Source organism: Aspergillus welwitschiae (genome assembly GCF_003344945.1).
Source record: "Aspergillus welwitschiae strain CBS 139.54b unplaced genomic scaffold BDQ94scaffold_10, whole genome shotgun sequence".
Lineage (NCBI taxonomy): Eukaryota > Fungi > Ascomycota > Eurotiomycetes > Eurotiales > Aspergillaceae > Aspergillus > Aspergillus welwitschiae.
Genome location: NW_020798704.1, coordinates 57,609 through 79,502, shown reverse-complemented (window position 1 = coordinate 79,502; position 21,894 = coordinate 57,609). Strand labels below are relative to the sequence as shown.

General features: G+C 51.6%; 10 protein-coding genes and 1 non-coding gene across 11 annotated transcripts; 7 read left to right on the top strand and 4 right to left on the bottom strand.

Moving 5' to 3' along the window:
- Positions 1 to 27: 27 nt before the first annotated feature.
- BDQ94DRAFT_177131 (hybrid sensor histidine kinase/response regulator) lies at positions 28 to 2,325 on the top strand (the record flags this gene model as incomplete). The annotated part of the gene is made up of 1 exon (XM_026772830.1): positions 28 to 2,325. The coding sequence occupies exon 1, from the start codon at positions 340 to 342 to the stop codon at positions 2,323 to 2,325; it is 1,986 nt and encodes a 661-aa protein (XP_026628023.1). The 5' UTR covers positions 28 to 339.
- A 1,000-nt stretch (positions 2,326 to 3,325) lies between these two features.
- BDQ94DRAFT_177129 (uncharacterized protein) lies at positions 3,326 to 4,826 on the top strand (the record flags this gene model as incomplete). Its single annotated transcript, XM_026772829.1, has 2 exons — positions 3,326 to 3,526; positions 3,588 to 4,826. 2 exons carry the CDS (start codon positions 3,326 to 3,328, stop codon positions 4,824 to 4,826), a joined length of 1,440 nt encoding a protein of 479 aa, XP_026628022.1.
- Positions 4,827 to 5,655: 829 nt separating this feature from the next.
- BDQ94DRAFT_168687 (glutathione-independent formaldehyde dehydrogenase) lies at positions 5,656 to 7,370 on the bottom strand (the record flags this gene model as incomplete). Its single annotated transcript, XM_026771130.1, has 9 exons — positions 5,656 to 5,892; positions 5,951 to 6,023; positions 6,079 to 6,457; positions 6,520 to 6,534; positions 6,590 to 6,685; positions 6,744 to 7,007; positions 7,066 to 7,109; positions 7,174 to 7,199; positions 7,254 to 7,370. 9 exons carry the CDS (start codon positions 7,368 to 7,370, stop codon positions 5,656 to 5,658), a joined length of 1,251 nt encoding a protein of 416 aa, XP_026628021.1.
- Positions 7,371 to 8,082: 712 nt separating this feature from the next.
- On the top strand, positions 8,083 to 9,293 carry BDQ94DRAFT_168686 (sugar phosphate isomerase/epimerase family protein; the record flags this gene model as incomplete). Its single annotated transcript, XM_026771129.1, has 7 exons — positions 8,083 to 8,185; positions 8,246 to 8,339; positions 8,403 to 8,540; positions 8,601 to 8,759; positions 8,810 to 8,912; positions 8,962 to 9,134; positions 9,185 to 9,293. The coding sequence occupies 7 exons, from the start codon at positions 8,083 to 8,085 to the stop codon at positions 9,291 to 9,293; spliced, it is 879 nt and encodes a 292-aa protein (XP_026628020.1).
- A 1,362-nt stretch (positions 9,294 to 10,655) lies between these two features.
- On the top strand, positions 10,656 to 11,052 carry BDQ94DRAFT_168685 (uncharacterized protein; the record flags this gene model as incomplete). Its single annotated transcript, XM_026771128.1, has 2 exons — positions 10,656 to 10,667; positions 10,720 to 11,052. The coding sequence occupies 2 exons, from the start codon at positions 10,656 to 10,658 to the stop codon at positions 11,050 to 11,052; spliced, it is 345 nt and encodes a 114-aa protein (XP_026628019.1).
- Positions 11,053 to 11,651: 599 nt separating this feature from the next.
- BDQ94DRAFT_t109 lies at positions 11,652 to 11,724 on the top strand. The gene has a single exon. It is a non-coding gene; the product is annotated as a tRNA-Phe (tRNA).
- Positions 11,725 to 12,012: 288 nt separating this feature from the next.
- BDQ94DRAFT_177128 (FAD-binding oxidoreductase) lies at positions 12,013 to 14,024 on the bottom strand (the record flags this gene model as incomplete). The annotated part of the gene is made up of 6 exons (XM_026772828.1): positions 12,013 to 12,123; positions 12,154 to 12,184; positions 12,332 to 12,542; positions 12,615 to 13,151; positions 13,205 to 13,357; positions 13,418 to 14,024. The coding sequence occupies 6 exons, from the start codon at positions 14,022 to 14,024 to the stop codon at positions 12,013 to 12,015; spliced, it is 1,650 nt and encodes a 549-aa protein (XP_026628018.1).
- Positions 14,025 to 14,764: 740 nt separating this feature from the next.
- On the bottom strand, positions 14,765 to 16,071 carry BDQ94DRAFT_140064 (cupin domain-containing protein). Its single transcript, XM_026765550.1, has 2 exons — positions 15,275 to 16,071; positions 14,765 to 15,191 (listed from the first exon to the last, which is right to left on the bottom strand). The coding sequence occupies exons 1-2, from the start codon at positions 15,758 to 15,760 to the stop codon at positions 14,904 to 14,906; spliced, it is 774 nt and encodes a 257-aa protein (XP_026628017.1). The 5' UTR covers positions 15,761 to 16,071; the 3' UTR covers positions 14,765 to 14,903.
- A 300-nt stretch (positions 16,072 to 16,371) lies between these two features.
- Positions 16,372 to 17,891, top strand: BDQ94DRAFT_140062 (short-chain dehydrogenase/reductase family protein). The gene is made up of 2 exons (XM_026765549.1): positions 16,372 to 17,440; positions 17,501 to 17,891. Exons 1-2 carry the CDS (start codon positions 16,560 to 16,562, stop codon positions 17,610 to 17,612), a joined length of 993 nt encoding a protein of 330 aa, XP_026628016.1. The 5' UTR covers positions 16,372 to 16,559; the 3' UTR covers positions 17,613 to 17,891.
- Positions 17,892 to 17,896: 5 nt separating this feature from the next.
- On the bottom strand, positions 17,897 to 19,302 carry BDQ94DRAFT_177124 (wax synthase family protein; the record flags this gene model as incomplete). Its single annotated transcript, XM_026772827.1, has 1 exon — positions 17,897 to 19,302. The coding sequence occupies one exon, from the start codon at positions 19,300 to 19,302 to the stop codon at positions 17,959 to 17,961; it is 1,344 nt and encodes a 447-aa protein (XP_026628015.1). The 3' UTR covers positions 17,897 to 17,958.
- A 28-nt stretch (positions 19,303 to 19,330) lies between these two features.
- On the top strand, positions 19,331 to 21,406 carry BDQ94DRAFT_177121 (cytochrome P450; the record flags this gene model as incomplete). The annotated part of the gene is made up of 6 exons (XM_026772826.1): positions 19,331 to 19,684; positions 19,743 to 20,155; positions 20,224 to 20,432; positions 20,522 to 20,842; positions 20,916 to 21,196; positions 21,247 to 21,406. Exons 1-6 carry the CDS (start codon positions 19,515 to 19,517, stop codon positions 21,404 to 21,406), a joined length of 1,554 nt encoding a protein of 517 aa, XP_026628014.1. The 5' UTR covers positions 19,331 to 19,514.
- Positions 21,407 to 21,894: the final 488 nt, after the last annotated feature.

The following is a 21,894-nucleotide window of genomic DNA, read 5'->3' as shown; positions in this document are numbered from 1 at the left end:
GGGTCTGCAATAATAATGACAGATAGACAGGCACACAAGTTTCGAGTGGGATCAGGAGAATGAAAGTTTGTTGATCGGGGCTACTTTTATGTCGTGACGTCATGGACCAGCCTGCGATGGTAAAATCGCCTGGATTGAACCACAAAAGGCACTCAGCAACGCAACAGAACTGCCTATGAACCTTTTCGGCCTCCCGATCAACAGTGGAAAGGTCTTGACCATTAGCCACTGCAACCTTGATCGGCACCGGTAGACTCACGGCGCCGCAACCTAACTCTGACTTGGAGCCATTCCTCAAACCTTCCTTTCCCCTTCTCTCCCCCTCCAGACACCTAGCCTATGCAGAAATTAACCAGCAATAACTCCATGGGTGGCCATCCAGACGTGTCGGCCCAGCAGCTGGCCGACATGATGCCCATCGGGCTGGCTGTCCTCGACCACCAGGACGGGTCCGTCTTCGTGAACAAGCGCTTCTTGGAATTAACCACCTGCACCTCAGAGCGTGCCTTCGAATGTTGGTGTCAGTCCATCCATCCCGAGGACTTTGATCGCGTGGCAGCAGCATATCGAGAAGCCTCTCAGTCCTATCATGCCCTACGTATCGAATACCGCACCCGGCTGCAGCCGTGCCTGTGGCGCGTGTGCTTGTTGACGCCGCTGGAGGACGAGGAGGAGCGACAACGATGGAACCTAGGACCGGAAGGGGGCTTCGTTTGCACCATCACCGACATCACACAAGAGAAGACGGCGGAATTGACGCAGCGTCGCATTGCCCACGAGGCCGAGGACCGCAAGCAACAGCAGGAGCGGTTTATCGATATGATTAGCCACGAGGTGCGCAACCCGTTATCGGCCATCCTCCACTGCACCGAGGATATCCTCGAGGCTGTTCATTCGCCAGATACAGGGGAGGAAATGCGCACGCAGATCGCCGAGGCAGCTGACACCATCAGTCTCTGCGTGGCGCATCAGAAGAAGATCATTGACGACGTGCTAACCTACTCCAAACTGGATGCCGCCATGCTGACGCTCTCTCCTCGACGCGTGCAACCGCGCCGGAATGTAGCCACCGCGTTAGCCATGTTTCGTCCCGAACTGCGCAAGCATGATATTCAATTCTCCTATGAGCTTGACCATTCGTACGCCAACCTGGATATTGATTGGGTCATGGCGGATATGGACCGCATGAGCCAGGTCCTCATCAATTTGCTCTCCAATGCCATCAAATTCACCGCCAGTTCTGGCGACGACAAGCGCATCCGCGTCTCCATCGGAGCGTCAACCCAACGGCCATCCTCCTATCCTCCGAACGTGGTTTTTTTCGACTCTGGCGAGGAAGCACTGAAACTCGACGCGACGTCACAACCCGAATGGGGGGCGGGGGAGTACGCATTCCTGATGGTGGCCGTTAAAGACACAGGGATTGGCATCAGCGACGAGGCGCAGAAGCGGTTGTTTGAGCGATTCAACCAGGCGACCCCGCGTACGCAGACAATATACGGTGGGTCGGGTTTAGGTCTGAATGTCAGTCGGAAGCTGTGTCACTTGCACGGGGGAGAGATTGGCGTGAGTTCCAAGGAGGGCGAGGGAAGTACGTTTGGGTTCTTTTTCACGGTTCGACGGACCGCGGCAGGGCCTGGGGAGGAGCCTAGCAAGAGCAACGGAACCACGGAGATTGACCGGATGTGCAGCCAGATCCAGGCGATGGGCAACGATATGAGTGGAGTGACCGAGCGGCACGCCCGGCCACGCATCCCCGAGAACCCTTCTGTCACTCACGTTCCGGAGATCTCACGACACGCTAGTCGAGACAGTCGGCGGCTGCATACAGTGAAAATTGCTAGCGGAGTTTCCTCCCCGGCATCGAGGGCTTCTCCTGTGTCAGAGGACGAGGGTCATGAGGCCCCTGAAGAGCCGCGAACTGAACCGCGGTCACACCCGCGCGAACGGCGGATTCTGCTTGTAGAAGACAACGTCATTAACAAGCGCATCCTCTCACGAAAGCTCCAGACCTCCGGCTTTCAGGTCAGCGAAGCGAGTAATGGCCAGGAGGCGGTAGATGCGATCCAACAGCAGGGGAGGTTCGATTGTGTACTGATGGACCAGGTCATGCCCATCATGGACGGTACGACGGCCTCCCGGGCCATCCGCCAGTTGGACGGTCCCATGGCGCAGGTCCCCATTCTTGGAGTTACAGCCAATGTACGGACGGCCCAGAAGGATGAAATGCTGGCGGCGGGGATGAACGACATTATCTACAAGCCATATAAGATGCCGGATTTGATCGAGCGGATCAAACAGCTGCAGCAGACGGGTCAGGAATGACCCGACGGGATATGTGTGGAACCACGCCGTCCGACCTTGGCGCGTGGGATGGGATCATATGTCCTTGAAATGAAGTGTTGTATGAATTCTTTGCGAGAGATTCGGAGAACCAGCTAATCAATGACGATGAAGATGGTCAGCTCATAATGCAGGGTTCCTCTGAGCTGTGCATTGCGTCGGGAGGGTGGGCCTTCGGAAGATCATCCATTTTCTGGGATCGCATCCAAAGATCACCGCATTTTGCGTCTCTTTTTACACGTGATGCCCATAGCCTCGATTGTGACACAAGCTATGAGTATGCGGGGCATCCAGATGGGATAGGCAGTTGACAGGGTGACAATTCGTTCCCCAGCACCCTGTGTGGAGGAAGGGAGAAAGCCAGCGCCGTCACAGAGACATTGGCAGCCGGTGCCACGATCGAATCTGTCTGACGCTGAATTTGGATGCAGATTTTGCAGATCGACAAGGAGCGAGATGCATCTGCTTCGTTATCGTTTCCCGGCGAATCATCACTAAAAGGTGGGAGAATGAGCTGCCACGCTGGCCTTCTGAATGTCAGGTTAGTGCTTTCTGTTGGGGCTTCGAGTCCTGAAGGACATCCATCGACAACGAATTGGCGTGCTGTCAATTGAACCTTTCAAAGCTGCAATTGTAGCATCATCAGTGCAAGTGTGGGTACACGACGAGCATAACCGCCGACAGTTTTATTCCGGACTCCGCGTAGACCGATGCCTTCCAGCTCAAAATTTAGTCGAAGGTTGAACATGAATATCGAAAGCGAGTCGATAGCTCATCATTTGTCGACCTTGTTGTCAGCCATTCGGTCGGCCCTGGGACCAGAATGAGTTAGGAATTGGCTTGCCAGGATCCAGTGGAACTCACAAAACATCAACCTAAGTACCCACCCTGGACGAGCGAACCTTGTTCGAGCGTAGGGTAATTTGGCTGGACATAACCCGAGGCCAATGCAGACCTTCCTGGGAGGCTTCACATTCCATGCATGTCGGGCGGAAGAAGGAACAACGTTCGCGCCATGGAGGAAATCAAATATCGTTGTCGAACTGTCCACCCTCTTACTTGCAATGCCATGGTATTCACAGGACTTATCGTGGACGCGCAGCTCGATGAAGTTGTGTTAAGGCAGACGGCGGCTCAGCTGGTGAAGGCGTGGCCTGCTCTGGGTGGACAGCTTTACCGGTCGGTCAGTGAATAGCACCATATTGAAATCCGGGCGCAATGATGATTTCTGTAAACTGAGACAGAGCCGCCCGTATGCACTCTCATGGGGCTCGACTGTCGACTTTGAAAGTCGGACACTCCCCAAAAGTGCAACATCCTGGAAACGAGGCATACTTCATTCCAGAGAATGCAATCAGCCGACCATTAGTGGCTCCCTCGACCCAGAAGAATTGGATGATGCTTTCATCTTTGACGTACCTGGCGCGCCTGCGAATGTCTTCCTCATTCGCGCCACTCTTTTCCGCGACGCCACTCTACTCTGCTTCGGCATCAGTCACCATTTGGCTGACGGCACTGCCGCCTACGACGTGATTCGGGCCTATTGTGACCTGCTTGCTGGGCGCCCCATCCCATCGTTGCTGCTCCCACCCGATGCGTGTGGCCAGCGAATGTCGGACCAAGTGCTTCTCAACGACAAGCACGGAAGCTCACTTCGGTCTATAACCTACGCAGAGCATCTGGCCAACTTCACCGCTGGGTTCTGGCCGATCTTACTGCTCATGATCAGAGTAATTTTGTGTCTGCTGCTGCGCAAGCTATGTCTGCAGGAAACCCTGGAGGAACGGTACATTTACCTCCCGGACGACTGGGTTGGCGCCGTGCACAAAGGGGCACTCGGTACCCTCGCTGCCATGCCTCTGGGTGCCCAGCCCTTGTGGGATAACCAGCCGACCAGGAACAACATCATCAATGCCTGGTTTCTCGAATTGGTCTACAGTGCTATCCCGAGCAGTCGAGCTGACATTTATTTCTATGGTCCGCTCAGCTATCGGTGTGTGGTTGAGCCTCCCCAACCAGGGACCTACTGGATTCATAACAGTATCGGGCTCGTGCGGCACAAGCTGTCAGTGGCTCAGATCCAGAACGAGCCAGTGGCTATGCTGGCGGGCCGACTACGCTTGGCCAGCTTGCGGTTCACCTGCCCGGCCTCCATCAAGGCGTTTCTGCAGATGTGCGAGGATCATGCGTCACAGCAGATGCTGCCGAGAATCCCCGCGAAGGGACGAATACCGATGGTGATGGTCACCACTTGGACAGGGTTCGATTTCGCATGCTTGGACTTTTCGAGCGCCGCGTGCGACCGGAGCAAACCAGCCAAAGTCCTCTTCGTCCACCCCCTGGTTCGGAGCCTGCGACAGGGAGTGTGGCCCTCTGCATATACGCTGAAGAGTGCGCAGGGTGGTGGGTACTGGCTGCGAGCCTGGAATACTTTATCGGGATGGAAGAAGTTCAGTCAAATGGTGGATGTCGACACTCTATGATGCTTCATCCTGATGAAATCTATGTCAGGTAGACAAGTATCACCACTAGCAATTTATAGTCTAGTCCAGTATACCCCCTCTAGAAATCAGAAATGATGTCCTTTCGTGGAACTAGTTGAACCTCACAGTCGTCTCAGTAGGACGTACATCATCCTCCGACACATCGCTGAAAACCCTCCACTGGACAGTTTCACAGAGGGGATCAAGGTTGTCAATACTTTGGACGGTCTTTCGCGTCCCGGTGCGATGATAATGACTAGTACACCACTTCTGACATGATAGTATTTCTGGTCAAATATTCCCCACTGAAAGTAGGTACTATTGAAGTCTACTCGTAGTTTTGACTTCCGATAACAGTTTCTTTTCCATGCCCCTGTAATTCAACAACAAGAACAACAGAATATGATTCGATCTGCCCACAGAGCCTGCCATTCCTTTGCCAATGGTGAGTTTTGAGGGCCGGTCGCGGAACTGAGCATGAGTACCCAAGTGGCCGCTGACCGAGGGAATATCCGACCGGACAACAAGTCATGGGTACGCATCAGAGTGCCAACAGATCGATGCCTGCTTCGAACTATGTCACTTGCTCCCAGTCGGGTTGTTTTCTCCGCACGAGGGTCAGCCAACCCCAATCGGGCAATGATTCTCGCTGCATCGAGTGAAAAGACATTCCGTGGCGGACTTCAATATTCCAGAGAATATTCTACGGGAAAGACATAGCATGTAGCCGACAGATATGATTCATTCAATTATACATATGCTAGATAAATGAAAAAAGAAGTACTTTCCTCTACTAAAACTGCGACAAAACATGACACCGACAGAATCTCTACAGCGAGGAACCCGCCGGTGGCCGCTTGCTGGGAAACCCGCCATTGGGGTGAATGATGACCTTGGTATAGCCCTCCACCCGCTTGTCGAACTTTTCATATGCCGTTTCGGCCTCATCAATGCCAATCTCATGAGACACGACGAAGCTGGGTCGTGCCTTTCCGGCAATGATCAGGTCTCGCAGCTGCCGATTGTAGGCCTTGACGTTACACTGGCCTGTGCCAAGGGAGAGTCCCTACTCACAATGTCAGCACCAATGCCTCTTATGCCAGAGAAACAGGCTTCTACGATACCTTCTCAAAGAGCTTTCCAAAGCTGAGGCTAATCATTCCTTTCGCGGCCGACGCATCGCCCGCACCGGGGTCACTGGCTGGATGTCAGCCAACATACTCCGTCGGAGTCCTATGTCAGGGTGACAAACCTAGGGACGTAGAGTCCGGGGATACCCAGTCCACCACACGCACGAGTCACACGAATCATGTTCTCTAGCACAATATTCGGTTGTTCGGTCGAGTTATCTTTGCCGACCGCCTGGTATCCGACAGCATCCACGGACCGATCCACCATGTCCCCGTTCAGTGCGATGATCTGATCGACGGCATCGCCCGCCGTGAAATCAATGGGGGTGGCACCGATCCGTTCCGCAGCCCTCAATCGTTCGGGGACCCGATCTACCACGTACACGCGAGAGGCGCCGCGCAGCTGGGCAGAATAGGCTGCCATGAGACCAACGGGGCCGGCCCCGAAGACTGCTACGCTGTCACCTGGCTGAAAGCCTGATATCTCAATGCCGTGCCACCCTACTCGTATTAGCGGATGTGGTGTTGGGTAGTAGCCAACTGCGTTCGTGGAGGGAATATACCTGTGGGGAAAATATCTGGTATGCCTCTTAGTAAACCAATCACCCAAGAGTGAGAGCATGGGATGCCTACCTGCCAGCAGAATAAAGTCCGCTTCGTGCTCGGTTCCCGGTGGAAGCTTTAGAGCATTGAAATCGGCATAGGGGACGCGCAGGTACTGTGCTTGACCTGAAGGTGCCACTTGGTCAGCATGAAGCTATCCAACAATTTGGGGGGTCACACAAACCTCCGCGGTAGGGCCCCATAGCCACGTATCCTGTGGGAATCAATGTCAACGAGAAGACACGGACCGCTATCATTTTCCGAGGAGACGAACCGTATGCGCCGCCAGCAAAGCCGGGGTTTACGCCCGTGCAAAATGCAGTCTTTCCTTCCTCACAATTCCGGCAACGACCGTCCGCAACGTTGAACGGCATGACCACGCGGTCGCCTTTCTTCAGCAGGGTGACTCCCTCCCCGAGTTCTTCCACCAGACCGAGGTTCTCGTGTCCTTATTTATTTCACTCATGTCAATGCCAGCAGATATTCAAATCTAGAGTTGGACTTACCAAAGGTGATACCGGGCTCCGCCGCTGTTCTCCCTTCATACATGCTGGGAACGTGTGAGCAACATTGCTGGATGAACTCTCTTCTACCCTACCCCCAATTTCACTCACTGCAGATCCGAACCACAGATGGCTGCCTATCATGGTTGTCAGTCAATCCTACAGAAATTCATTCAGGTTTCGCAACATACACTGGTAACCTTGACGATAATGTCATCAGGGTGCTCCAGCTTGGGCCGCTCCACCTCCTGCACCTGGACCGTGAATGGTCCCACGTAGTTCAATGCTTTCATAGATTGGGATGCCATTTTTGCTCAGACCGATGGAATAAATCTGACAAAACAATTGGAATTGCAGTAATGTCGGTTGGATGCCGCGCATGTTATGTACTTATTGGGGTATATCAATCGAGAAGTGGGGTGAGGGGAAAGACGTGAGGAGTGGGGGAAGAAGGTGGGGGAGGGGCGAGAGGTAAAGACCGACGGGCCGCATCTTGACCTGGCGATGCCGAAGGAACGCGGAACAGAATTCCCATGCCGAACATTCAACCAGATTCAGAGAAGTGATGCTGGGACGCTATGATGCCACTGCCATCCTTTTCTGGAAGACCGTGGAGGACTGGCCGTAGAGGGAGAAGTCCTCCGCGGGCACATCCTCAACGCTAGCCTATAGGGGACTAGTTGCTCGGCCGTCAACTGGGGAAGGTGGAGCGGCCATGGCGGGTTAAATTCCCCGATCGGTGATTTCCCTGCTGGGAAAGTATCAAGGGAATCCAGAATCACTTCTAAAGGGCAGATCACGATGGCGACATCTGCGGAGTGCTTCAGAGCATGATCTTCAATGATGGAACTAACCGCGATGGACCGATCCCTTCGTCATCCATATGCACCCGATTTATAGCCCCGCTGGCTCCTCACAGCTCGTCGGACAAGCTCGTAGCAAGCAAGCAGTTGTTCCCCGCGTGCCCGTCAGGAGACTAGCCAAAATCCTATACAACTTGCGCCTTCGCATCTCACAGTCATGGTTGTTATCTCACGTTTTAGATCCCTCTGGGGTATTGAGCCCGGTCAGGCCCAGTCGGAATGGAGAAAGAAGTTCGTTGAGCTCAAGGCTCACGGCTACGGTAAGCTGGGGCACGCACTGGAATACCTCTAAATATCAAACTAACAACATGTTCTGGCAGCTGGGATTGAGATTGATTTTGCCGGGATGACTCCAGAGCAATTGCAACTTCTCCGCAAGAACTGCGACGAGGTGGGTTTGGAGATCAGTGTTCTGTCAGCATCCCCGCTTGCAGCCTCCCGTGGGCAACGCATATTGAGCTGATGATGTGTTCGCAGCCTCTTCTCCTCCTGGCCGAAATATGATGGTCCCCGCCCTCGTGGCTTGATCCCAGATGCCCATCTCGAGTTCTACCGGGGTCAACTTCGCCTAGCGACCATCTTGAAGCCAGTCGTCATCAATGCCCAATCCGGAGCGTATGGTCCCTTGCACTCCGAGTATAATACTGTTGAAATATTGATTCGCTATCTCCATAGGGACTACTGGAGCTTTGATGAGTCTGTCTTCTTCTACAAAAACGCTTTAGAGATAGAAAAAGAAGAGGGCTTCGAGGGCATAGTCTGCCACGAAACACATCGCAACAGATCGCTCTTCAACCCTTATTCGACCGACTACATCGTGCAGAGAGTTCCACAGTATGTAAACCTTGGTTTCACTCTACCACGGTTGGGTACTGATTGTGCAGATTACGTATCACTGCCGACATCTCACATTGGGTGGTTGTCTGTGAAAGGCTCCTAGATCAAGGCGAGGAAGACCGTGAGATCCTCGACCGCGTAATCCCACACGTAAGCCCCCGCCCTCATTGTTACATGCGCATCGCTTAACATATCTCAGGTTCGCCATATCCATGCACGTATGGGAACAACACAGTCATCACAGTGCCCAGAGCCTCTAAACCCAGCATTTTCTGCTGAGCGGGAATTCTTCGAGACTCTATGGCTTCGGATCGTCAAGTTAAGACAACAGACAGAACCTAACTGCCGAATCACTTGGGTCCCAGAGTACGGGTAAGTAACCACTCTTCTGAGGTTGTTGGACACTCTAACAATGTACACAGTCCATTCCCATATCATCCAATTGGCACTGCTCAAACCCACGGGCAGCTTGCGGACAGTGAGGGGAAACGACTGGAAACTCTCTTTGAGTCGGCAATTGGACGGTCTTAGTATCTGATAATTATCTAGTCAGGGGCTTAAATACTCAGGGAAATAGACAGAAGCCTAAAACTATGTCTATGTTGCAACACCTCTGCGGTCGACCTGATAGTTATAATTTTAATGCTGCTTCAGAATGTATAGAGCTATGCTAGCAAATCCATTATCCTGCGTTAGCATCGCTGCTGCGTGCATTTGTTGGAGGCTTATCACTGAGACTGTGGTCACCCATTTGGTGCTCTTGGCACTTCTTGCACCCATCTGTTAGATTCGTTATGAAGCCTGGTGCAACAATTTTATTTCGAAAATGACAAATACCCGCGGCAGATTTATGTGTAACAGAACCAATTGATATCCTAGAAATGCAAACTTCATCCTGTAAACAAGGAGTCTCCCTCGTTGAAGACGGCTTTCGTGTTGGTATCAAAAATCATACGCCGGGCCGACCCTCGCACTGCGGAGTTGCCCGACGGACCGACCATGGAAAGGAATGCACGCCGACGCGTGACTCCATAAGCTAACAGCATGTGCTAGGGTTCAATATGCATCATGAGTTATGTCGATTGCAATCAGTTACTCTTACTCGAAACCCCCGACCGCTTGTCATATAACATACAACATGGGCTTTCTTGAATGTAGGATCAGTTTCGAAGGCACTTCCCGAAAATAGTGTTGGATGAAGGGAAAAGAAAAAGAAGAGCAGAAAACAATGAGCAACCAGGTAGAGTTGTTGCGCAGGATCACTTAATTCACTCATAATATCATGGAGTCATCTTATCTTCGGGCTATCAGAACCCTCCAAATTTTCCGGCTATTTAGCCGAGCCGCCTAACCTAATTTTTCCAGAAATAGAGCATTCAATATCTAAAAATCTTGGCTTCGGATCTAGGATTTGGAAAAGTTTGTCATTCAACTAACATACCTCCCCCGAATTGCATTAGTGTACCTTTCAATTCTGCAACCCTCAGATCCCTCATAATACAACGGCATCGAACCTCACTTCTTCCACATGTTTACGTAAAAGAATCTAGCCAGTGGAGTCATCGCAGATATCGTTTTTTTTTTCGAGGATAGAGGGATGGGGAATACGAGGAGGCTTGCTTGGCGAATGGTCGGAGATAGGGACAGTCAAAGGAGCAGACTTCCTGATTAGGAATATGGATCTGATAAGATCTCGCTGAGTGGTGACAGAGACATCAGCCCTGTCTTGGCACTTAGTACCACGAGGTAGGATCTTGTAAGGATAGAGCTGACCTTCTGCATTCCACCGCAACTATAAAGTCATGATGCGCCTTTGCATTCTGGCATAACGACACACGACTGGCTGACATTTCAACGAGCCGCAATACCCCCTAACCCTGACTCTTAGCCAACATGCAGTTCAAGGTTGATCACATCTCTTCCCTTGCACTCTTAAGACCCATTCTGACCATACTAGATCCTTGCCCTTTCGACTCTTGTGGCCACTGCAGCTGCCACCTTGGACATCGCCTTCAGCGGCTACTACTATGCCGACTGCGTCTCCCCCAGCATTGAAGCTGCCAACGTGATCTCTGGTGCCTGTGGACCAAACAACGGCCTCCCTCTCAAGTCTTTCTCGGCGCGCATCTACTCCGGCTCCTGTGATGCTGGCACATCGCCCGTTTTGAAGCTTTACACCGCCACGGGCTGTACTGAAGAGTCACTGTACGGCGAATACAACGTTACCAGCGATACCCAGTGCTTCGCGGTGGATGGAACATTCTTGAGTAATGAGGTTGTTTGCGAGTAGTGGGATTAGAGTGAGCGTGCTCTCCAGTTGTATTTACTTTCTCACTTTAAGTACATAATCGCCAGTCCTATACGGCCCCTGCCGAGATGGGAATATTTGTCAAGTCAATTCCAGCTGTGAGCGATGATGTGGTAGCCTATGTAGTATGAATATGGAGTTAGATCATCGAGTCGAGTAGGAGACCCGCGGGCCATAACTATACGAAGAGGTGCGACCATTTCACCCAATGGAAAATATAGGAGCGGCTTTTACATGAAGGTAGTATGGGGTGATTTATTAAAAGGCAGACATGAAGGCATACACTTGTGGTTCACGCGAAATCAACGGGATCGGGTGAGCAATATATGGCAGCGAGTTCATGAATATCATCCATGGAGTTCAGCAGGCGGCTTGAGCAGGAGAGGTGATAGCATTGAATCATTGAGCGTAAATAGCATAGTGAACATGTTTGAGGTTTATGAATTATTGGTATATAATATCGAGTTAGTTAATATTAGGTTTCATGCTGCCTTTAGAGTGTTAAAGCAAGCAAAATATTAGATCAGTAGCTTTAATATTGATATAAGTAATATATATGTGCAGCATATGACGTAATCACTGGGGCAATGGCGCATCTGGGAGCGCGTCAGACTGAAGATCTGGAGGTGGCCGGTTCAAGCCCGGCTTGCCCCATTCTTTTTTGATTGTCATTTTTTTTTTCCACATTTAATTTCGCTCTGCTTAATATATAACTCTTGGAAATTTCTGATTGGACCTTCTTAGGACGAAAGAAACTTCTGTTTACAGCAGACTCTGCCATCAAGTAGATAGGCGTAGAAATATAGGTCGATGGGTGAAACCTTCCAATGACCCTGAGCTTCATAGTCTGAATATATATTTTTGCATAATCTAGTATTACCACTCACACCCACCTTCATGGCATCATTGTATCATCATGTCCTTTCAGCATCTTGCAGTGTATCAGCTTTCACCGTCACTTAGAAACCCAACGTGGAGGCTTGATAATTGAGACATCAACTCATGACTACTAGTAGTATTCGCTGACTCCCAGACTGAGGTCAAACCTCCCGTCTCCTTCGTCATTTATGCTCAAGAAGTGACGACCGGTGGTATGGAAGCAGAAGGATCACCCCTTGATAAAATTATTACAGAGTATGCTGTAGGTACAGACGACCCCGAAAATAGACGAGATATTGATACAGTGATAACCCGTTACAACTCTTTCGACACGAAATAGGCATCATTCTGCAACTTCTGCATCACGCCCCTTGGATCATACCTCTCAGCAACGGCGGCAATATACTTGACATTGTCTTCACCATATCCTCGCAGGACCTGCTGATTAGGGCCAGCATCATTGGCGAAAATGTAAGGAAGATGAACACTCTGAGACTGGGCGCTCGAGGTAAGGTTGGCTAGAAGAGATTCCACGGCGTTGGCTACCGTTGACTGACTAACCGTGGCGGGGAATTGGGCAAAGATCTCCCCCCCTGTCCAAGTGTTCGGTTAGTACTGCGTTCCTCAGATAGATTGGGAATTGATCGGGCACAAGGGACACATACAAACTTGAGGTGTGGCCTCCAGGCCAAACAGATTACCACCATTCTGGGTCTGGCTTTTGGTAACTAGGTTTGGGATGATGCCCTGAGGCACGTACTCGAGTATTACGCCCAAAGGCAGGAGCGATGCGGCAGTTTCAAGGTAGGCCTTGAAGCTTTCCTGGAGGAAGCTGGGGCTGGTAACCTTGAAGGCAAAAGAAATGCTATAGGTATATAATGAGCCAACCACACCGGCATTGCCAATGTCGAGGAGGACTTGATTTAGGGAGGCATTGGTAGGAGGGTAAACAGTCGAGACCGACGGGACGTGGGAGAAAGCATTAAAGGCGGATGGCGCTGACACATGGTCGAGATATCCGTAGAAGACTAGTGTGTATGCTGGATTCGTCTGAATCTCGACATTGCTGCGGATATCGGCATTTTGGAGATATGCTGCGTAGGCAGCAAGCAGTGCGGGAGTCTCGGCGAGGGTATAGTTCTTGACCTCGAACCAGACATCGATGCCGGTATTGGTGGTGAGGTCGTATTCCACCACGATGCCTGGGTTCGATTAGTCACATAAAAGAGGTCACCGAAGTGAGTATTAGGCCTACCAAAGTTGTTCAGACCTCCTTTCAGCCCCTTGTATAGATCGGCATGCTCGGTTTGGGTAGCGTTGACGATGGTCCCATTGGGGGTTACCACCTGGAATCGGGTGACCGTGTCAATGGCCAGACCATTGGTGTTATAGAAGAGACTAAGACCACCTATTGTAATTAGTATCATGTTTATTTTCCCAGGATATGATAGAGGAAGCATTGGCTTACCCCCCAGGACGAAGCCACCAACTCCCACAACAGGCTCTCGTCCCCCGAGTACGGTCAGATTGTACTGCTCCAGATATTGGTACACGGCTTCCCAGCGATTGCCCGGTCCAACAGTGAGGGTCTTCCGGTCCGCGCTGATCGAGAGTGTGTTCAACCTTCCAAGCGCAACTAGCACTCCGTTGCTACCAATCGAACTGAACCCTGGATTGGAACTGTGCCCACCCGAGCGAATGGAGAATTTGGTCTCCAGAATACTAAGGATTTGGATGACAAGCGAAACCTCCTGAGCAGATCTGGGCGTCACAATGCAGGACGCGTTCAGGCGGCTGTTCCCTGACCAGGTCTCATCAATTAGAGCCTCATAGTAGGGTGAGCTGGCGGTAAAGGTCTCATTCTTTGGAAATGTACGACTCAGCAGATTGCAGGTGTACCCCACATTCCCGACGAGCACATTGCCGGCTGGGAGAGAAAGGCCCAGCGAGGAGAGAGAACCGGCAGCTGATGGGGTCGTGGAAGCAGCAACAGAGGAAGATAGAGAAACGTCTGCAGCGGTTCCCGATGTTGAAAAAACCGCAACGGCACCCAGAATATAGGCAAGATTGACCATCCTGACCGTCAGATTGAATACTGGCTGATAAGTTCAGTAAGTCATCCGGTTGTCGCAAGCTTGTGGTTGGGAGTCATTTGAAGCTTTAAATCGGGGCTCGGGCGAACATTTAATCAATTACCTGGATTGATCGTCTATCCAAATACGCGGCGGAGCTGAAATTACCCATTGCATCGTTCGTCGGGCATTCCATAGTCCACAAGCACATCGCTGACGATGGAGCGAGCGAGGATCAGCGAACCATTTTGGTAGGCGCACGGGTGGGACTCGTATTGGGATCCGCCTCCCCCCCCCCCCCAACCAACCCAATCGGCCGACATTCAGCTGAAGAGGACATTGTCAGATTCTCATACGCCGAAGATGACCTGATTTGGCAGCTTCTCCTTTTTGATGACGACGTATTATTTGTCAAGATGGTTGTTGTGGGGTGTTGTTCACCGCAGCAGGTAGAATGAGGCTTGCAATCAACCGCCATTCGTAGTACTGTATTCCTTCTAAGATTGAGCCATGTGATTACAATAGCTTTATTTGGGAGATGTTGCGGATCTACAGGGTTTCAGAAATTGGCTCTGCCCACCATCCTGCAGTCTCAGGCCTACCCCTGCCTGAAGTGACGGCCCTAGCTTTCCCACTGGCCGAGACCAATCAATCTTGGACCGCCTTCGCATAGAAGAAGCTGAATAGATCCAATCAATTAGAAGGAAATATGTGCGTGTTCAACCAGGAACTGCAACCGATCAGTCAGATTCGATGCATGCTAGTGATAACCTGTGTTTTAGCATATACATAACCCTATGCACATTCAGAAGGAGTAGTATTTATTCTCTTCCTTCGATAGTATCAAGGGATAATAAAGGTCAATGTACTCCGTATTCTCTTCTACTCCGACTTTTCGCCTTTGGCCACGGTTGCCTGCCCCTTTTGCACCTGAAACTTCTCTCGTGCTCGCTGCTGTGCTCCCCGATCGGCATATCGACGCTGGAACCAACTTTGTTCCATTTTATCACAGGCCGCGTCCCAATTGGTCGTCCATTCAGGGTAAAAGGGGGCATAGCCCAGTAGTCCACCAATCCATCGGCCGATCACGATGCCCAGGATTAGGCCAACCCAGGCGCGAAAGGGAACCCACCACGGCGGGGACAGATATGTACCTCCGGCATCGAACATCTACCGGATCGTCAATGAGCCGGCCTGCCGATTGCATTGCAGGGAAAGCCCCGAAGGAAGCTTAGCTACCAAGTTTTACTCACCGCTAGCACTTGAATCAAGTCGATCTTCTCCCCCCGCTGGAAGATGTCCTCTTGATACCCATACCAATTTTCGAAGAATTCTTGATCCATGGCCGTGGCCCCCTCTTCCTCATCGGTAGCACTGACGAGGAACTCCACTTCATTCATCTCCGTGCCAGGGGTACCATAAATGACATGATGGGTATATGGGGGTACTGCCATCTCCCCATCGTCGACGGTGCGGTGCACGGGAACGCCATTAATGTCAATGGTGAGGTTACCTCGAAGGACACGGAAGAATTCCCACTGCGAGGGATGGAAGTGGGTTGGGGGCTTCTTCCCGGTCGCAACGAGCTTGGCGTAGATGCCACGACTGGGCCGCATGATGCCATGGAAGAGGAATTGACGATCTGCCGGGCGAGGCATCGTGGCGACGGAGATGGCTCCATCGAACTTGGTCAGCGGGTCTTCGCCCGCAGTGAAGGTCCGGGGCTTGCAGGGGGCCATGGCAGGTAGTCGCAACGTATACTACTATACGACTAGTAGGTACTAAATCCTGAGTACTGTGCCACAGCACCTAGTAGTTCAAGTAGACTATCCGTAGGGGTAGGAGGAGGAAGAGCAGGGGGATGAGGGAATAACGAACCTCAGGGGCAAACCCCGGAGAGCAAGAGAAAAGAAAGAAGACAAGAATGGAATTGGAATTGGAATCATCAACGCCATAAATGCAGACACTACATAGTTTCTATATTGCCTACATTTGGACACTTAATAGTGTGCTCTACATGTTGAGGATGGATCGGAGTGAAGAGTCATCTGTCAGACTGCGAGGTGACGAAGCAAATGGGTCCCGATAGCATTCCTTTTGTCTCTTTCCGGCCGAGTTGGGCCGAGCTCGAACTCTAAAGCGAACTGACAAACTCGATCGTCGGACGAGATCGAGATACCCCTGTCACTTTCCTCTTTGGGACAGTCGTCGGCCGAATGCTGAGTCATGCCTGATGACTCAGCTGTTATTTGTCAGCCCTGCAGCGCCAAGCCAAACAAACAAGGGAGAGCGTGACATGTAATTAGTGATTCTGCCAGCGGTATTAACACCTCCAGGCCGAGCTGGGTCGCTTTTTCGGGGACAGCTGGCTGTGATATTTCCCTTCTGTCCTCATCTCTCTTCTCGGTAACTCATGCTTTGATAATTCTCACCACGTTTCGCTCTCGGTTGTTCGATATACTCTTTGCCCGTCGAATCCAACTACCATCTCGTATCCGTCCTAGGGCTACTACGGCCGTCACCACCACCACCGCCGCCATGGTCAAGTTTTTTCAGCCCAAGGTTGATCCCTTGCCTACGGGCATTGACTTGACGGGCAAGACCGCGGTCATCACCGGTGCCAGTGCAGGCATGGGTCTGGAAGTCACCAAGCAGCTTTTGCGCTTGCGCCTCTCCACCGCCATCCTCGCCGTGCGCAATGTCACCAAAGGGGAGGCCTGCATCAAATCGCTGCTGCAGGACCGCGGCATTCAAACCCACAACCCCAAACCCACCATAAAGGTCATGGAGCTTGACATGGACCGATACGATAGCGTGCAGCAATTCGCGAAAACTCTCCGCGAAGAGGTTCCGGTCGTTGATCTCCTCATCCTCAATGCGGGGGTTGCTTCTTTGAACTTCGAACGTAGCCCAAGTGGCCACGAGAGGGTGACCCAGGTCAACTACTGCTCCAACGTCCTGCTCGTGGCCGAGCTTCTCCCTCACCTGGAAGCCGGTGCGGAGCAGACCGGTTCCCCTGCCCGGATCAGTTGGGTAGGCAGTCGTTCGCACGAGACACCCAGTTTCGAGAAGAAGTCCCCCATTGGAGCCGACGAGGGGGTCTTGGAGCATATGGACAAAGAGGGAGCTTTTGTCCCTTTCCAACGGTATAATGATACCAAGTTACTCTGTGTGCTGTTCTTGTACAGCCTGGCGCCGCGCCTGGATCCTAAAAAGGTCGTCATCAATACAATGTGTCCGGGTATGGTGAACACAGGGATGAGCGACATGCTCCCACTACATCTGCGCTTGATTTTCAACGTCATCAAAGCCATTCGCGCCCGTCCAGTCGAGGTTGGAGGCTGGATTATCCTGAACGCTGCAATCGTTGCAGGCCCAGAGTCCCATGGGAAGTTCCTGGCGGATAAGACCATCACCGAGTAAGTCCCTCTTGAGCTTCGTCCCCGTAAACCCCACCTCTAACATGAATTATCTTTTAGTAAATCTGCAATTGTTACCTCCCCGATGGGCCAGGATATTCAAAAGAAACTTTGGGAAGAGACAATCACCGAGCTGAGCAAGTTGACCACCCTTCCTCCCCAGTTCCGTTAAATTGAACTGGTTAGCAAGCCATGACGACGGATTACGTGTTTCCTGCCGTTCTCAACATTTTTAATACTCCCTTGGCTTTTTCGAGTGTTCTCATGTTTTTCTTTCTTCTTATTTCCCTCGACTGCTGTGGTCATTCCCTTCCGCTATATCTCTTTCTTTCGTCGACCAGTGCAAGTGGTACGATTACGACATCTCATATACTAGAAGAACTATTCTGAACGCATATAACTAGCTCAATCCTGCCCAATAAGTATTAATAAAAACCTTAGCCACGTTGAATCTTTGATACTAGCCTCTTTGCGTAATCTTCGATCCACTCTGCTCCCACTGTGTCCGGCAACATGGCTCACGGCGATATTTTCCACGCTTTTGCCACGAAGTTTCCCGGAACCGCCGCTGCGGACCGTCGCGTATGCTCCAACGCGATGAACAACGGCCCTCTTTCATCTTGGATCCCACTGGCCAGGGCCACCGGCATCACACTCCAATGCACGCGGCTCCAGAAGTACCAGCCTGCCGTCACAGTGTATCCCACCCACCGTCGGACCGTGGAAGCCTCCCCCGCCGACCGGTCATCGATCCCCAGCATCCAGCATACGAAGTCCTCGATCATGATGAACACTGCTTGCGAGATGAAATATTTTACCTCTCCACCATACGATGATGGCATCCCCATCCCGCGCGACACGTGGTACGATCCAAACGTATGAATCAAGCCCGATACGACGAATGTTATCAGCACGAACAAATACCGTCTGATCAGCCGAGCAGGTCGCCGTTTTGAAGTTCGCATTGCTTCAGGTAGTAAGGACAGTATATAAGCCGCAGGTGCCCCTGTATGGCGCCGTAGCTGCTGGTGCCAGGTGATGCCCCAGAAACGTCGAAGGCTGTATGACTCCCACAAACTACCGTAATCCGGAGGCCAGGCGGACATATCACGCCATGCGACGGGGCCAATCTGCAGACCAACGCAGAGAATAGATAGTGGCAAGACGAAGAGCGCGAAGTGGCTGTAAATAACCAATGCAAGGCCCAGGACTATTAGCCCGTACAGGAACAGATCACCCATGAGGATTTGAATCGGATTGCCATCGGCAATTCCTGGGCTTGGGTACGAAGCGAGAAGCTCCTGACACGTAACCTCGAGCAAGTATAGGCCGGCGTACATGGTGATTATTGTCAGGAGACGAGCTGTCACAAAGCGAGCTCGGGATTTTGGTGCCGTGAGCTCTGGAATACGGGACACGCGCCAATCCCAACCGATACCGCGGGTGACACTGAAAAGCTCCAATGCCCAGGGCAAGCGTTGGGTGAGGGGAAGCTTGGTAGCATCTTCCTCGCTCTGGTTGGTGGATGAGATGCGGTGGAACGATTCTTCAGGAACAGTAGTGTAGAGTCGGTCAAAGTAGCGAGCCAGGAGATTGGCCATTAGCACGCCCGTAGTGTAGAGAACAGCCGAGTCGGAGGTCGGTGGTGGAGGTGCCACAAAAGCCTGCAAAGCGCAGGTAATCTGAAGGAGTAGCAGGCCATAACGGAGGATAGATTTGCGCGGAGCTGAAGGGATGCACACGGCGAGGAGGAAGGCGAGAGCAGTATAGTGCGTGCTGACCAGGGAGCGAGAAAGGAGCGCTTCCCAGACCCACGAGTGGGATGGGACAGGCTCGTGAAGTTCCGCCTTCGAAACACCCATAACTAACGTAAGCGATGATTACAGCGCCACCAGGTTTTACCGTCCTCTCCGCCTGGTTATGTGTCTTCCTTATGTAAACCTTTCGGACTTCGGTGCTGTCGGTCGTCGTTGGGACTGTGGATTCGGCCGATCGGCGGTCCTGCAGTAATACTAGTTTATATGCAGTCCCAAGAGAACAACCCGGGGATGAACCCAATACAGGTCCACCAGCCATGGCGTTACAATCTTTGCTGTCCAGCTCATTGTCGCAATTGCCTGTCAGCATCTGGCTCATTGCGGGGGCCACATTTGCTGTTTATCATGCTATCCGTGCCGTGTATCTGATCTTCTTCAGCCCGCTGGCTATTTTCCCGGGGTCACCATGGGCTGCCTTGGGTGAATAGTGAGTGTCACATCCTTCCCAAGGCTCGAATATAATCGCTGACAATACCCTAATGCAGCTGGGAGGCATACTGGAACATCGGCGTACGGCCAGGCCACAAGGGCCAGACTCTATTCAAGCTCGAACAGATGCACAAGCGTCTGGGGCCTGCCCTACGCATGGGACCGAATGAGGTGCACATCTATGATCCAGCCTTCTATCATGAGTTGTACCGGCCAGGGAGCCAGTATTACAAAGACCCTTCTATGCACAAGGTGCTGGGGGCGCCGACAAGCACCCTGGCGGAGAGTGACCCCGTCCGTCACAAGCAGCGCAAAGCGCCATTGGAGCCTCTGTTCTCCAAGAAGAACATCCTCAGTCTGGAGAACATGTTGATGGAACATGTTGACCACTGCAGTCAACGGTTTGATGAGCTTTACAGCCAGGGGAAGCCTGTCTCCATGGAGTGGGCCCTGAAATCTCTTGCGATGGGTATGTACACCTTGCCTAGCTTTCCGATCGCAGTTTTCCTGTTCAAGGTCACTAACAGTGTCAACCAGATATGGTTTCCCAATTTGCCTTTGGCCAGTCTCTAAATGCTATTGCGGATCCAGAGTTCAAGTCCCTCCCCGTGCGCGTGTTCCAGCAATATCTACCGAGCCTGCACGTTATTAAGGCCTTTCCGTTTGTGCGGCTTCTCAGCTCACTGCCACTATGGATCGCGAGGCGAATTTCGCATTCTGTTGAAATGGGGCACGAGCTGGAACAGGTATGCTCTGCGCATGGAAGCACGTCCTTTCAACGACCATGATGCTTGTTCAGCTGCTCTGACTGATAGTACTTACTAATTATATGTAGTTTGCGGCCCGCCGGATAGACGAATATATCGAAGCCGCAGCACAAGGGAAAACTCCTAATTTCCCCACTGTCATGGAGCGGCTGCTTATTCCCATTCCCGAAAAGGGTTACGAAGTGCCCGACAAACAAGGGTTGCGCGATGAGATCCTGACGCTCATATCTGCTGGAGATGACACCACCGGCATTGCCAATACTGTCACCCTGTTCAACATCATCCACAACCGGACGATCCACGACCGTCTCCTGGCGGAGTTGAAGACGGTCATGCCGACGCCAACCTCTCATGCCCAATACATCCAGCTCGAGCAGCTGCCGTATCTGGTCTGTCTGCTATCATAATCAATTGTCGCCGTCTACAGTAGAGTCAGGCTAACCGAGATGTCATACACAACAGACAGCAGTCATCAAGGAAGGATTGCGATACTCATCCCCCGCCGCCTCCCGTACTCCGCGCCTTGTGCCCCCCGGTGGCGTTCGTCTTCCTGATGGTCGATTTATCCCTGCTGGCACACGAGTGGGCATGGCCATCTACCACATCCACTATAATGAGGACCTCTTTGAGAACCCGCATGAGTTTGATCCGGAGCGATGGTTGCAGGGACCGGAAATCACGGCAAAGAGAGCCAAGTTTCTGGTACCCTTCTCGCGGGGCAGTCGTTCATGTTTAGGAATCAAGTATGTAGAATCCTTGCCCGTACTGATATTGACTGACATTTTTGGTATAGTCTGGCGTACATGGAAATGTATATGGCAATTGCGTACATTGTGCGACGATTTGACCTGGAGTTGGTGGGCACGACACCGGAGGACATGAAGTGGGATGACATGGTCGTGCCACAGTTCCACGGAGAGTTCCGGGCACTCACGAAGAGGCGCATGGACTAAGAAAGCCGGTTTAAAGTATAAGTGGAATGTCTCAATGGCATATAAGATGTAATATTCTCTAAGCTTAATGGGGAGGGGCGCCATGCGGTACCAATATATTTTGTCAATTCCTTTCGGGGGCACAGATCTGCCCGCTCGTACGTGGCCGCCCAATATTGGCGCAAATTTACGTTTGGACTTATAAACAATACATGGTTAAATATTCGGCACACTATAAACTCCTTTTTATCATAATAATATTAACCTTCTATAAAAATTGGGTTTGAGTCCGTCGAGTTTGGTTAAACTTCAACGAATGAACGCAAAAACCTTATGTGTTTAGATAGATATATCTTGTCCTCAGTCGTGTATTTATACTCCCCGAGATATATTCTAGTTAGCACTTACTGCTAGGATATTGCCTTTATAGGTTCATATTATTTTAAGGGTTAGTATGACTTGGCGGATGTCCCGAGACCTCTAAAAACACCCATTGCATAATATATTTG

Bases quoted from the DNA above. Each gene is read 5' to 3' on its own strand.
- BDQ94DRAFT_140062 (XM_026765549.1), top strand. From the start codon at position 16,560: ATGGTCAAGTTTTTTCAGCCCAAGGTTGATCCCTTGCCTACGGGCATT. The intron at 17,441-17,500 runs GTAAGTCCCTCT...ATTATCTTTTAG, and splicing joins GCGGATAAGACCATCACCGA to TAAATCTGCAATTGTTACCT.
- BDQ94DRAFT_140064 (XM_026765550.1), bottom strand. From the start codon at position 15,760: ATGGCCCCCTGCAAGCCCCGGACCTTCACTGCGGGCGAAGACCCGCTG. The intron at 15,192-15,274 runs GTGAGTAAAACT...ACGATCCGGTAG, and splicing joins ACTTGATTCAAGTGCTAGCG to ATGTTCGATGCCGGAGGTAC.